Source organism: Phoxinus phoxinus (genome assembly GCF_949152265.1).
Source record: "Phoxinus phoxinus genome assembly, chromosome: 19".
Lineage (NCBI taxonomy): Eukaryota > Metazoa > Chordata > Actinopteri > Cypriniformes > Leuciscidae > Phoxinus > Phoxinus phoxinus.
Genome location: NC_136894.1, coordinates 8,055,704 through 8,069,408, shown reverse-complemented (window position 1 = coordinate 8,069,408; position 13,705 = coordinate 8,055,704). Strand labels below are relative to the sequence as shown.

Genomic DNA, 13,705 nt, shown 5'->3' with positions numbered 1-13,705 from the left:
GTGAGTAAGGTATTTTATTGAACCGATAAATTGTCATATCTGGCTCTCTAACATTAGCTGTTGTAGCGCTGTGTGTGCTGGACTTTATTTTTAAAGTTACAGTGCCTATTAATGGATATAATAGCTACAATAATATAGTCAGCTTCAGCTTGAGATCCTTTCAATACAAAGGATGGTTATATCTCTTCTGGTTATATCTCTTAAGCCTGTGAATGTTTAATGAGCTGTAAGATAATCTCTTCCTTCGTATTTTTTATGAGAAAGAACCATATTCATCCGCACAGTCACGCAGAGCCTAAGACCAAAACAATGTTTTTCCCCAAAATGCATGCAGTTTAGTTTTTTAACTGCTAGAGGGCCAATAGTTTGTGTACCACCATCTTTTCAACGATGTATTTCTTTTATGGCAAAGCTGAATTTTCAGCATCATCACTCCAGTCTTCAGTGTCATCTTTCAGAAATAATTTGAATATGCTGATTTGCTGCTCAAGAAACATTTCTTATTATCAAAGTTGAAAACATGTTGCTTCATATCTTTTGGAAACCATGATTTTCTTTTTCAGGATTCTTTGATCAATTGAAATGCCAAAAGACCAGCATTTATTTGAAACATTTTGTAGTATTACAAATGCATGTATTGACAATCAATTTAATCAAATCAAATTTTTCAAATCAAACAAATCAAAATCAAAAGTTTGACACCAAACTTTTTAAACTTTACATTGTCCTGATTCTGTTACTCTGTAGAAATGAATTGTTTTAATTAATATTTGTTGAAATGATTATCACTTAATCACTTATTCAGATAATCTGATAACATTTATGGTACAATTTCCTTAATAAATGGCTGGACTTGGAGAGATCTTGTGACATGGCTACTTCATAAGGCTTCATTTTTCATTTCCGCTGTTTTGAATATCTGACATTCAAAATTCAGGATGCATCCAGCAGGAATGCATTGTCAGTGCAGCACTGAAGAATGTCCTCAGGCTGTCCCATTAATCTCTATTAAGTGGAGACATGTCAGACAGGACTGTGTGTGTGTGTGGCAAGTCGGCAGATAGCTGTGTGTTCACCTGCATCAAGTGTTGACTTCACAGGATCTTCAGGGCATAAATGAATCAGGTTCTTAGAGACGTCACCACAAAGTTGACATTCAAATGCATAAGATGTACAGTATATGTTGGTATAACACAGGATAATTGTGTATCTATGTTGTTTTCCATACAGTATATAAAAAATACTGTACATTTAGACTATTGTCTAACAATGTTAATTCTATCTTGCAATATATAGTTGAAATCAAAAGCTTGGGGTCAGTAAGATTTTCTTTTTTCTTTTTAAAGGAATTAATACTTCAATTCAGCAAGGGAGTATTACATTGATCAAATGTGACAGTAAAGACTTAAAGGCATAAACAAAATATTTCTATTTCAAATAAATTATGTTCTTTTGAACCTTTTGTTCCTCAAAGAATCTTTAAACATGGTTTGCAGTTTCCACAAAAATATGAAGCACCACAACTGTTCAACATCGATAATAATACAAATATTTTTACCGTATTAGAATGATTTCTGAAGGATCATGAGACACTGAAGACATTGCATCACATTAATAAATTACACTTTAAAATGTATTTAAATATAAAACTGTTATTTTAAATTGTAATAACTATAATCGTTTGGCTTGATCTTCCCACTGTCCCTGTATTTTAATCCGCCTCATTTGTGCTTGAGTTTCTTATCATATTCTCTAGCAGAAAGGAGGGAGGTGTCTCGCATAAAGCAAACAGATGGGACAACAACTTGACCTATTTCTTCATCTAGAAATCACACAACAGAAAGTAATACACAGACTGTGGTGAACAAAGCCATGAGGCTATAGGGTCTAAGTATAGTGCTTGAACCAGTACGATAAGAGTTTACCATTAGTTTACCAATACGCTGATGGTGCACTCTGGTGCTGGGCTGTTTTTATTCTCATCTATCTATCTATCTATCTATCTATCTATCTATCTATCTATCTATCTATCTATCTATCTATCTATCTATCTATCTATCTATCTATCTATCTATCTATCTATCTATCTATCTATCTATCTATGTAGTCTCGTACTTAATATTAACTCATGAAAAATGGCATGTACGATTAAAAAAAATCTGAAAATTATGTTTAAAATAGTATTAAGTACAGCATGTCAAACTGCAGGGCACATATGCATGCACAAAAAACAATATGATGAATGATCTATACAGACCTACATACCAGCAGAACACACTTCATCAATGGTCGAGTTCAAGTAAGTTCTCATTGACACAAATTACATAAAGTAAAGTACACAACAACGTATCATTTACAATCATTTAAATGCAAGTAGTACTGTATGTTGCAGAAGTATGTTGTTTTTCTGTTTCTTGCTTGGTAATTATGTGTAAAACATATTTAGATAGCAAATTTGTTGAAATTGATAATATTAACCTTTGTAAATTCAAGCGTAGGGGTAGGTTAGCCTGAAATATGAAACGAGGTGCTGACAGGGCACGCAGAGTTGGTGCTTTTCAGCACCTCGGACAGAAACGTTGAAATTGGCCTAATCTCGCGTGTCTTCAGACCGAGGTGACTTCCGGTGAGTAGCATCATCATTACTACGGTGTTCTGAAATTTGCTGCCTGTTTTAAAAACCATTGCAAAAAAAAATCTAGTTGAACTCTTTAACTCTTTTTAAGCTCAGTTAGAATTGAGGCACAATAACTTGAGAGAAAAGTGAACTTTATTCACATACGGGGCTGTTATAGCTAGGTGGCAGTGTTTTTTTTTTTTTTGCTGTCGATGGCCAAAAAACAATGTGAAATATGATTTGAGTTAATTGTAAGGTGTCAACTCTTTGCGCACGGATGCATCTTTAACTAGCTTATGTGACACTCGACGGCTCCAGTTATGTTTACGTTCTGAATACATATTTTAAAAAAGGACTCTATTGGGCTCAGGTGGGCAATTTATCTGACATATTACCTCAGAAGAGACAGTATTGAACGCGTTACGAGTGAACAGCTCCCTTGTCGGTCTGTAGGTCGTTTGTTTTTTGTGCAAATATCGCTCGGTGTGGAGAATGTTTTCTGCCTGTGTCGGGCGCGCTCACACACGCGCGCACGCATACATGCACAGCGCAGCCAGCGCGCGAAAGACCTGAAGCGCATCCGCCGAAGCAGCAGCATCGGACTCGCACGGAAATCCTCACTCGGATTGCTTTTACATACCAGGGCTCGCCCTCCGCAACCTCACCTATGCGCTTTTCACATCGGGATGCAACTCCTCAACTGCTTGGAATATATTCGGCTGTTACATTTACATTCGCTATAGCGGTTGACTCAAATCACAGCGCGCGCACCTCTGCGTAACGCACAGGCGGTTGATTGTGATGTGCGCATTTTGGTGCTCTATTGGAGGTGAAAGGAAGGATTGGGTAGGATAGGATTTGATAAGGACCTGTGCGGAACAGTAACAGGGGAAGCAGCTCGGTTTATAACCCCTGCGACTGGACACCCTCTGGTTTTACGCATCATTTCTACTCTCGAGATCGAGTGCGCGTGAGCCTGTACTATTGCATATCATGTCTTTTCTCGTTGACTGATCGCAGCATCCAAGAGGAACCTGAAGACTGCGATGACAGGACAGTGAGAAGGTGGATCTCAGTTGTTCGGTAGCATGGCTCCGTCCCGGAGGGACTGCAGATGTGAAATGATCTTTCTGTCGGGATGCCTACTTCTGTCCGTCTGGGGATTTCAACCTGCATTGGCGAAGGGTTGCACCGATTACACAAGGCACGGCCTGGACAACAACTGGTACATGAGGGATGGTGAGAAGTTGCCCATCATGGTCCTGATGCCGATGAATGAATCAGCGCTGATGAGCAGCATCAGTCAAGGCATCGAGCCGGCCGTTCAACTGGCCATCCAGCACATCCACGATTCCAGGCAGTACTCCTTCTCACTCATCACCAAAATCTACGACACCGAGGTAAATGCTTATTTTGACGTGTACGTGCATGTTGCGGGGGTAAACTGCGGGCAGTGTGCGTTCGGCGCGCGCTCATGTGGAAAACGCGATTTTTCTGGGGTTTGTGCAATGTCCAGCGATTGTTTTCTATCAGATGTCTGGAGGAGGCAAAACCGATCAAGTTTGTGTTTGTGAAGTGTACAGGTGTTGCATAGTCTTGATGAGCTGCGCACGTGCCAGTAGCTCGTGCATTAAGTGCTGTATGTTTTCTTACATCGTGGATCAGTTATCTACTGAAAATGAATTCTCTTGATCATTTGCATGAATTTATCAGTATTACTCTTCATTTTGAATGTGGTTTGTGGCTGTTTTATTCAGCACTCTCAGTTCTGCATCTGCTAGAAATTCAGCTGAAAGCTTGTACACAAACCTGTTAATTAATGTAAACTGGTACATGCAAAGAGAATATCTTGCTATTATTAGAGGTCCTTTTCTAAACCCTGCTGGGGAAAAAAACAGCATAATCCAGCCTAAGATGGTGTGCTGGTCTTACCTGGTTTATGCTGGTCTCCTAGCCTGACAAACTGAAAGTGCCCAATAACAAATAGACTGGCAACAAAGTATTTTAGGCTGGTTTAAGATGTGTGGGGTTTTTTCAGCAGGGTAGTGTTAGTTTTTCTTATACCTGAAGATGGCAGTAATTAATTTAACCGGCTTTTTTTCTTCTTCTATTCCTGGCCCAAGGTATTCGAGGATGTATTTTTTTAAAATTATTTAATTAAAGATTTTAATTATCAGTAATACCAAATAGAACGAACGTTTATTGATTGGTAAATGGATAGATTGAACCTTTTGTTACTTGTTGTCCTTGATGCTGTCAAATTGATGTAAATCCAACCTATAACAAAGATCTTTTAGTATGACAAGATACTGTAGTTTATAGTTCTGCGGCACTGATAACATATATTGTAATTTTGGCTTAGTTAATGAGAACTCAGTAAATCTAAGTGACTAACTGACCCAATAAATAACTCTGGGCAAAGAGTAGGCCCACAGGTAATTATCTTAATAAAGAGTATATTAAATTTCATGCTCTTATTGGGTTTTTTGGTGACAGTAACAACTGAGGAAATGTGAAAATTACTCCTTTGTGCTCAAGGCACTTTTTGGACCTCGCAATCTACTATTTATGGTGGTGTGATAACCTGGGGAGACGAGAAGTTAATCAATCAGTATTTATCACCATATTTTCATATGTGTTACAACAGGGAAATTAAAAAGCGCGGGAAAACGGGTAGTTAGATGTTTGCGTAATTATCAAAGTGTAAATTACCAAGGCGTTAGAATATCTGTGGAAGCTATCTCACTAGATTTAAAACAGACTGTCGCTACATGCTCTGCATATGCTTCAAGATGGATCATTTGAGATGAAGGTCCATGACCTCTGATGTCCAATGAAGCTTTAGCAATCTATTGTGCATTGATTGTCATATTGATTTACCAGCATTTTGTTAAACAAAACCGTTTCTTCTAACAAACACACATTGTTGCTTTGATTTGGACATGATGAATTCATGCATCTGAAAGGCTTTAAGTAATATTCTTTCACACTCTCCGTAACAGTCACAATGAGCTGTATATATCAGTAGTTGGCTGCTTATTTTTACAGCAGCAAGATGAACAGATTTCAGTTCAGACATCCGTTGATCTAACATGTAATTTAACAAGATCTAAGAAGTAATCATGCATGCATGCATTAGTGTATTTATGTAAATGAGAATAGGCCACTGGAACACTGAATGACAGACTTATCACTGGCGTTTGTACACTAAAAATTGTGCAACTCTTATATAGAAAATCTAATTTTATAGATGTCATTTAAGGCTTAAAGGTCTGATGTCCATGATATATTCTGACATATGTTTTAGTTACATTACAAGTTTTCAACCGTCTGTTTTTAGCTATTTTAGTGAGGACATGTTGAATACAATGGTTTTTATCCAGAGGTCATGGTGTTTGCTAAATGTAGCCCTCGCATAAAACTTTTGGTATCAAGAGAACTAAAGCGTTTTGGCCGATTTATGAACCTTTCAATAGTGATGACCACTTAAGATAGTTTACGACATGTTTGTGGCATGCGTCAGTTTCAAACATTTGGCCATCACAAGTATAGCCAAACCTGTGCATACACACACACTGACATGATGACACTCGCAGTAAACAGTAAACAAAGCAAACAGTAGTAGCAGTGCGTATGCATGCAAGGATTTAACAGGGCAGATGTAAGTAATCAGTCCCAGAGCAGAGACTCTTTATCCCTTTATCCCCTCTCAACGCATCCCCAGGCAGGCAGAACCCATCCGCTCGCCTCCGCCTGGGTGCTGCTGGCCGTGCCTACAGCGCTTAGCCTTTCACAGATACACTTGAAAGATCTGGAGTGAAATTAAAAAGAGAAGCCCACGTAACATTTGCACTGCGATGGACCCCCTCTGTATCTTCAGTGGACTGGAGATCATTAGTTGTACTAAAGGTCACGGTTCGGTCTTGGATCATCCAGACAGCAGGAGGGATGCCCATCGTTTTTGTAGGGGTCTGCTTTCATCTGTGGTAAATGATATTGTTTGCCTTGAGTAGGTTTCATCCGCTAAAATAGTGAGCGAGACACAAATAGAGATAGAAAGAAGCATTGATTTACTTTTATTGTGCAATTATCCTGAAAAGGGCTTAACTCGTGTCTGTTGTAGTGGTTATTTACCTGCATAGTCATATATCTTTCAGGTCTTTCTCCTTTTCATTTTTTTTCTTCTTCTTAGTGGTATATAATTGATATAAATGTGGATTCAATACTTCACATTTAGAGAAATGAATTTGCTTCAGACTTAACCGCTATGTTCCTTATTGCTCTAATGGAGGTATGAGAGGCTCTGACTTGAACAATTGCCCCTCAAAGTGTTTCAGCAAAAGAAAAGAGGAAAAAAGATCCCAGACCTTCCGATGCTCTGTGACTGTCCACTTGTTAAAGGGATCACCCAAAAATGAAAATTCTGTCATCATTTACTCATCCTCATGTCTTTCCAAACCCGTAAGACTTTTGATCATCTTCAGGAACACAAATAAAGATATTTGAATTAAATCTGAGAGCTTTCTGTCCCTCAATTGACAGCTACGCAACTACCACTTTGATGCTTCAAAAAGCTCATAAAGCGATCCTAAAACTAATCCATATGAATTGAGTAATTTAGTCCAAATTTTCTGAAGAGACTCAATCGCTTTAATTTAAATGATGAACCTATTTAATTTAGGCTTTGATTCATATAAAACCGAAGCACGGTTGAGCTTCTGCAAGAACCAGTGAGGTTTGTTCTTACACATCAAGCAAGTGTGGTTGAACGTCCGTTAACTGTATGTTTGCTGATCAATGTTTATATGTGAATACAATTTCCAATCTAAAATTCAAATCCTAAATACAATCTGTTCATCATATAAAGTGATCAAGTCTCCAGCAAATTTGGACTAAACCGCTCATTTCATATGGATTAGGCAAGGGCTTTCATGTGGGCTTGACAAGTGGGCTTGACTCTATTGAAGTCAATATACTCTTGACCCCTTTGAGCCCAGCTCATACTACCACCCTGGTGTCATACGTTCAGATATCACTGGAGCTTACGCCTCACGGAGGAGCAAATGCATCTTGTCAGATTTGCACACAGAGTGCAGGGACCCTTGCAGAGCTCTGAGCCCTTGCCATACATTTCTGTTATTCTCAAAAGACCAAGAGCCTCAAGCTTATGTAAAGCATCTTGTCGTGTTGTCGCAATGAGTTACACTTTTTCTAAAAAGCATTGCCATAATAGCTTATATTAAATTAAACTGTAATGTGTTTTAAAATGACATAGTATTTGTGTGTTTGAACATTTATACCTCTACTTTTTAATTTATTGAAATTTGTTTAAATTAGTAGTACCACTGATATTTAAAGCTGCTGATAATATTTTACCTAACAATACTGTAACAATATTCTCATGGCAAGAAATATTCATATTTGGTGAAGAAGAAAAAAAAACAGTGTATAACACAACTACTATTTTTATAGTGTATAATAAATACTTTATGGGAACACTTTTATTGTACAGTGTCTGTCCTTGTTACATATGTTACATGATGCACCTACTGTAGTAATAGCAGCAAATTACGCTTTATTACACGCAACTAACCCTAAACCATAATCCTAATCCTAACCATATAGTCATTTCTATACCATACCTAACCATGCCATTATTAATATTACTTTAATACTTATATATAATTACATTGAAACAAGGACACATTACACTGCATTCAATTATTATTATTTGTATTTTATAAAAAAAAAAAAATCACACCTAAAAGACTTCCATTGGATCTTGTTGTGATTTATTTTTTCTGACTTTTATGAAGTACAGTGTAGCAAATGAGCACTAACTGGTTTAAAGTGAGCATATCCATATAGAGGCCTTTATTTATCAGACTGTGAGGGAGAATAACAGAGATGAGGGAGAATAACAGAGATATTGGAGCCTGAATTCAGTATTTTGTCAAACTCATGCTATAATTATATGACTTTAAACTGCAGCAGCCAAATGCTTTTTTTGTTTTGCGTGCTGATAAACCGATGGCTTGCATTTCATACTTTAGAGGTCAGGAGGTCATGTGTCTAAATGATGAGTCGTGGGTTGACCTGCTGTATAATTTAATGCATTTTTTTTTGGCTGATGTATTACTTCACTTATAAAGCATCTTTTTTTGTTGTTTAACTAATAGTCAATGTTTATTGTTGAATTGTGAAACTGGTCTCTAATTGCTGACCTTTTAGTGAGTCACACTCATAGCCAGCAGTTATTCTAGGCGTTATTCTTTTCTGCTGCTCCCTGACCAAGTCGTTCACATTTCAAGGACTCGGGTCACCATGCAGTATGATGCTGAAAAGGTTTTTAAGCACAATAACATGGTATTTGCTGTCAAAGTAGGCAGGCCAGGCAGCCAGGTTCGTTTCAAGTCCATTAACTGCACTTTTATTCAAAATATAGAAAGACACATTACTATTAAGATGCATCAAGATGCTTGTGTGAGTGAACTTGACCTTCATCCTCCACGTCCCAGTCAAAAAGCCTTCTCAACATTGATCCAGTCAATTTCCGATGGATAAAAGTCGCAACCTACATTTTCTTGTGATGAATATCCTGTTTCGCTCCGATGTGATGTATTACGAAAGTAAATGAATGCCATTAAATGTTGACTTTAAACTAACTTTCTTTAATGGGAATAAATAATGCAAGTGTCTGCTTTTTAACCATATTCTTAAAAACTATGTTTAACTGTGAACTGGGTTTCAAAGCATGTTTTACGATTTCTCTAACTGTAGCATGTTGGCAGGTATTATGGATTATTTTTTAGCTGTAGTCCTGTAGTGTTTTTGCTAAATGACATATTTTAGCAATGGAGATTACCTGAGTTGTGTTGTGTTTGACTAGATGCTTTATTTTTGGTTGGAAAAGTGCAAAAACAAAATGCATTAGTTCCTTAATATTTAGTATCGTACACATGGACATGCACAATCGGACACATTCCGTAGCTGTTTTTAGAGCAGGGAACTACACTAACCTTTTCCACTGGTGGCACTTGCGCTACTAACTTTTTCAGTTACTGGCGCAAAACATGATTTGGTCGCACAAATTATTTAAAGTAAGCCGCTCTGGATAATAATGAACAATAATGAAACTGTATTGCATACAGATGTGCTTTTTATTTTACTTGCCATCTTTTAAACCACATGCCGCCTTGTTTTCTTTAACATTGGTTGGGATAGATTTACTGCAATAGAAAATACAGTACACAATAATGTACAAAATTAATTTCTTTTGGATTTCAACATGCTATGGTTGCCACAGATGGGCAGACTCCTGAACTCTTAAAATAAAATAAATATAGTCCATAAAATAATAATAGATTTTCAGCAGCTATTGACTATTCAGTATTAAAGATAATACAAAAATGCATGTCTACGTCACAATTAAGTGAAATATAATAAGCCACAAATAAGGCTATATTATAAGCTACATTGAACTTAGCCTAATTATCAATTCAGATTCCTCACTTGCTCGGTTTGCTTGATGCCGAAATGCAGTGCGGAGTGCTGCTGCGTCACGGGATATGTACATGTCTACATTTCGCGTGCTTCATACTGTCATTGTGAAGCTTCAATTTACATGGACACTTATAATCGGATTGACGGCTCAATCGGACTAAAAAAATCTTCATGTAAACACCTTAATCGATCGGATTGAGCTCGATCCGAATGCATTTTCGATCGGATTGAAAGGGGTGGTTTCAGGGGTGCCGCCAGAAATTCTGGGCCCTATGGAAACCAAAATTTCTGGGCCCCCTACATTTTTTACAGATACAATTTAACCCAATAAACATGCCCTGTATACTTTTAAAAAGATACTTAGCACATTGCATAGTTAAAATGTCTAAAGATGAGTACAAAGCCTAGAAAAACAATATAGAAATATGTACTTGTTTACATAAAAGGGAGAACATGTATTATCTCAATTGCAATTGCAAGCACAACAGAACATAATGTACACATATTGACATACTTTACATGAACAAGCTTTAGCTGGGTCAAACTGCTCAATCAGGAAACATCAGCTAGAACTAACCCATAATTAAATCAGTCCAGGAATAAAACTAGCTAGGCCAAAAGGGCTCAAAATCAAGACACACCAGACACACACACACACACACACACGTAATTATTTGTATTGGCCTATTTAGTTTTCTTAATAGGCTATATAATATTAAAATATCTATTTTGTAAACTCCTTATAGCCAATGGTTACTACAGACATGTTTTATTCAATTTTATATTATTTTTCTGGGGCATTTTATTCATATTAAGAACGTCAAATCTGACCGCATCGATCGTAGCAGCAGCACTGTCTGTCACTTCACAGAACACATGACATGGCAAACTGATTTTGTAATTTTTGAAGCGTGTAGATTACTTTTTATTTTGTGAAGTTATCATCATGTGGCGAACACAGTAGATAAGACGTGTTTAGAGGCTTCAATCTTCGTGAAGTTTCGCGCCCAGGCTCACCTTGTTCGGCTGAGACGGGGGCGGGGGACGAGGGGGAAGGAGGAAGTGGGTGTGCAGCAGCCGCTGAATCTGTGTCTACGAGACATGATAACCCGGAGACAGCAGAGATGTTATTATTGTTGGATGTAAATCATAATTCAGTAATTATTTTACTAAGCTAGCTAGATAAAAGCAGGTCATCATGTAGTAACAAAAATGAGTAACTCTGAAAGTTTTGGAATACAGGAATAGGGCAAGCTACAGTACCTTTCTTTTTGAAAAACTGTGTGACAGCCTACTTTCGACTTCGGCGTTTTCTGTCTTCTCTTTCCGTTTTTTATGCCCTGACTTTTGATGTGACATGCCTGCGTGTGTCACTGTCTGCGCTGCATCATAGCAAGTGCAATAAGCAAGACGCTACACTAGCGATCGTAGCTTGGACAGCGCAGGTGGAATGAACCATTGTGAGAGGGAGGGGTGTATCTGAAACAGTAAATACATTATTTGTTTTTTAAATATTAAATCTATGGTCAAAACGGACAAAATACACATTTAGTGCATGAGGGGCCCTAGCACTTTTAAGGTATGTATAAAAAAGTGAAAAGAAATAAGAAAAGAAAAAGGGGGTCTGCTCTTCTGGACCCTAAATCAGCCTGGGCCCTTAGAATCGTCCTAACCTTCCACCCCTTTACGGCGCCCTTGGGTGGTTTATTCCTTTTGTAATGCGATCGAGAGAACACGTCAACACTTGATCGGATTGAAAACCGAAACTGAAAGGACTGCGCATGTACAATGACGTATGACGCGCGGAACGAGCTGTTCTTCCTGTTGAATAAAGTGTCATATAAATGAGTGTCCCGTCATTCTAAAATTCTCATGTCACTCAGCGCCTGTGAAGTGAAGCAGGACAACGTCCCACTAATTGTTATGGATTCTCATCCACAGACGACTGGTTTTGGCCGCGGGGAGGGGCATTTTTACTGCGTGATAAATATAAGCTGCACGGCAAAACGGTTCAATGCTCAATGTCTCCAAATCATGACCAGAGACGGATTAATATTACGTCTGCCGTTTAAAACAAATAAAGAACCAATAGAGGAGAATGGTTATGTGCGAACAGCGGGAAACGTGTGACATATAAACGCGCACATCAACCCGATTACTTTATAAGTCGCGGGGCTGAAGCCAACTTTGTGTTGAATGCTGAGCACGTTATAAAACGTATTCTTAAAATACACATTTCTGTTTTAATAAATGCTCATAGTAAATCATAGCATATTGCCTAAAACATAAGGTAGGAACAAAAATAATCAGTGATACATTTGCGACCCATTCAAAATTAGGGTCGCAATGGCATTTCAAAAGGTCGCATATGCGACCATTTTGGTCGCAGTGTAGTTCCCTGTTTTAGAGGTGGCATCCATTTCTTTGATTGTCTGGCTGGCTAAATTTGCAACCGTTTTAAAAGGTACTGGACTTGTACCATAAATGCAAAACAAATGTTTGCCAGTGATTGTTTCTGCTGCTGAAGGCAGTGAGGAAAGGGACTGATTGGATGCCAGAAGAGGGGAACTGGGGGTGGGGACACTTCCAAGCTGATTTCTCTCACTGCCCTCCAAAACGCTGTGGGAAAAATGGACACAGCTAGAGTCTGGCTTCTGGTCTAAACTGAACTGATGAACGTCAGACCTCGACCCTCCCACACAGTTATTTTGAGTGTGGTTTGTCCAAGAGCACGTCTGAACGCATGAGATTCATCTTATGCTATGTCTACGTTAATCCGGATTTCAAAACACTCTCCGTCCACACTAGAATTTTCAAGCATTTTCCAAAAGTTTCTCATTCACTTTGAAATGTCTCAGTGTGGACAAAAGGGCAAAACGGAGAGAAAAAGATTCATTTTCATATGAAAATCCATTAGTGTGGACAAGGCCTTAGGAAAACTGATTAGTTTGCGTTCTACATTTTATTATTTGTAGACTTGAGATTTCCATCTAGAGATTTCTGATCTGTGTGCTTTTTCATAATAATATTGCATGCAAATAAATGGACAGTATGAAAAACACATCTATATAAATGGACACTCAATGTATGTTTTTAACTGTAAACAAACTGAAAGAGAGGATTTAGATTTTGTCTTTAGAGATTGGCCAAATGCCATGTGAATGCTTTCTTTCTCCAGGGGCGAGCGCTGAGTAATAAGCGTAAAGTTTGCCCTTGTCAGTCCTCTAATTACATTAAATCCTGTGTAATTCCTGGACAGCAACGAAGGAGCCACTGATGCACAGACAAAATGTGTGTGTGCCTGTGTATGTGCATAAATGGTGTAAGCAAGCCCATGGGATGTGTGTCTCTTGGGATGGACGGATGGTCTGGTCACAGCTGTGCAATGTGGTGGTCCACAGGCAGATGCTGGCAAGTACCACTGCAAATCCACTGCTCACACATTCTTCCAGTCACTCACACTCACACTCACACATTTAGTACACTGTGAACTGTGCTGATTCAGTTTTAGACCACATTCAGTTTTTAAGGGATGTAGAATATAGTCATGAAGAATAAGACATTATGTGCTTTATAAATACTAAA

At 38.2% G+C, this 13,705-nt stretch overlaps 1 protein-coding gene across 3 annotated transcripts in view; it reads left to right on the top strand.

Annotated features, from left to right (window-relative positions):
* Positions 1–13,705, top strand: part of gabbr2 (gamma-aminobutyric acid (GABA) B receptor, 2) — a 209,238-nt gene that overhangs the window by 260 nt on the left and 195,273 nt on the right. Inside the window, exon 2 of one of the 3 annotated variants that reach the window (XM_079590353.1) lies at positions 3,638–4,017. The exons of 1 other annotated variant lie outside the window; for it this stretch is intronic. In XM_079590353.1, coding sequence (XP_079446479.1) covers positions 3,706–4,017 — 312 coding nt within the window. In that variant the 5' untranslated portion in view covers positions 3,638–3,705. Of the gene's footprint in view, positions 1–3,195; positions 4,018–13,705 lie in introns of those variants that run through there. One more of the 3 variants, XM_079590352.1, reaches the window with a different exon arrangement.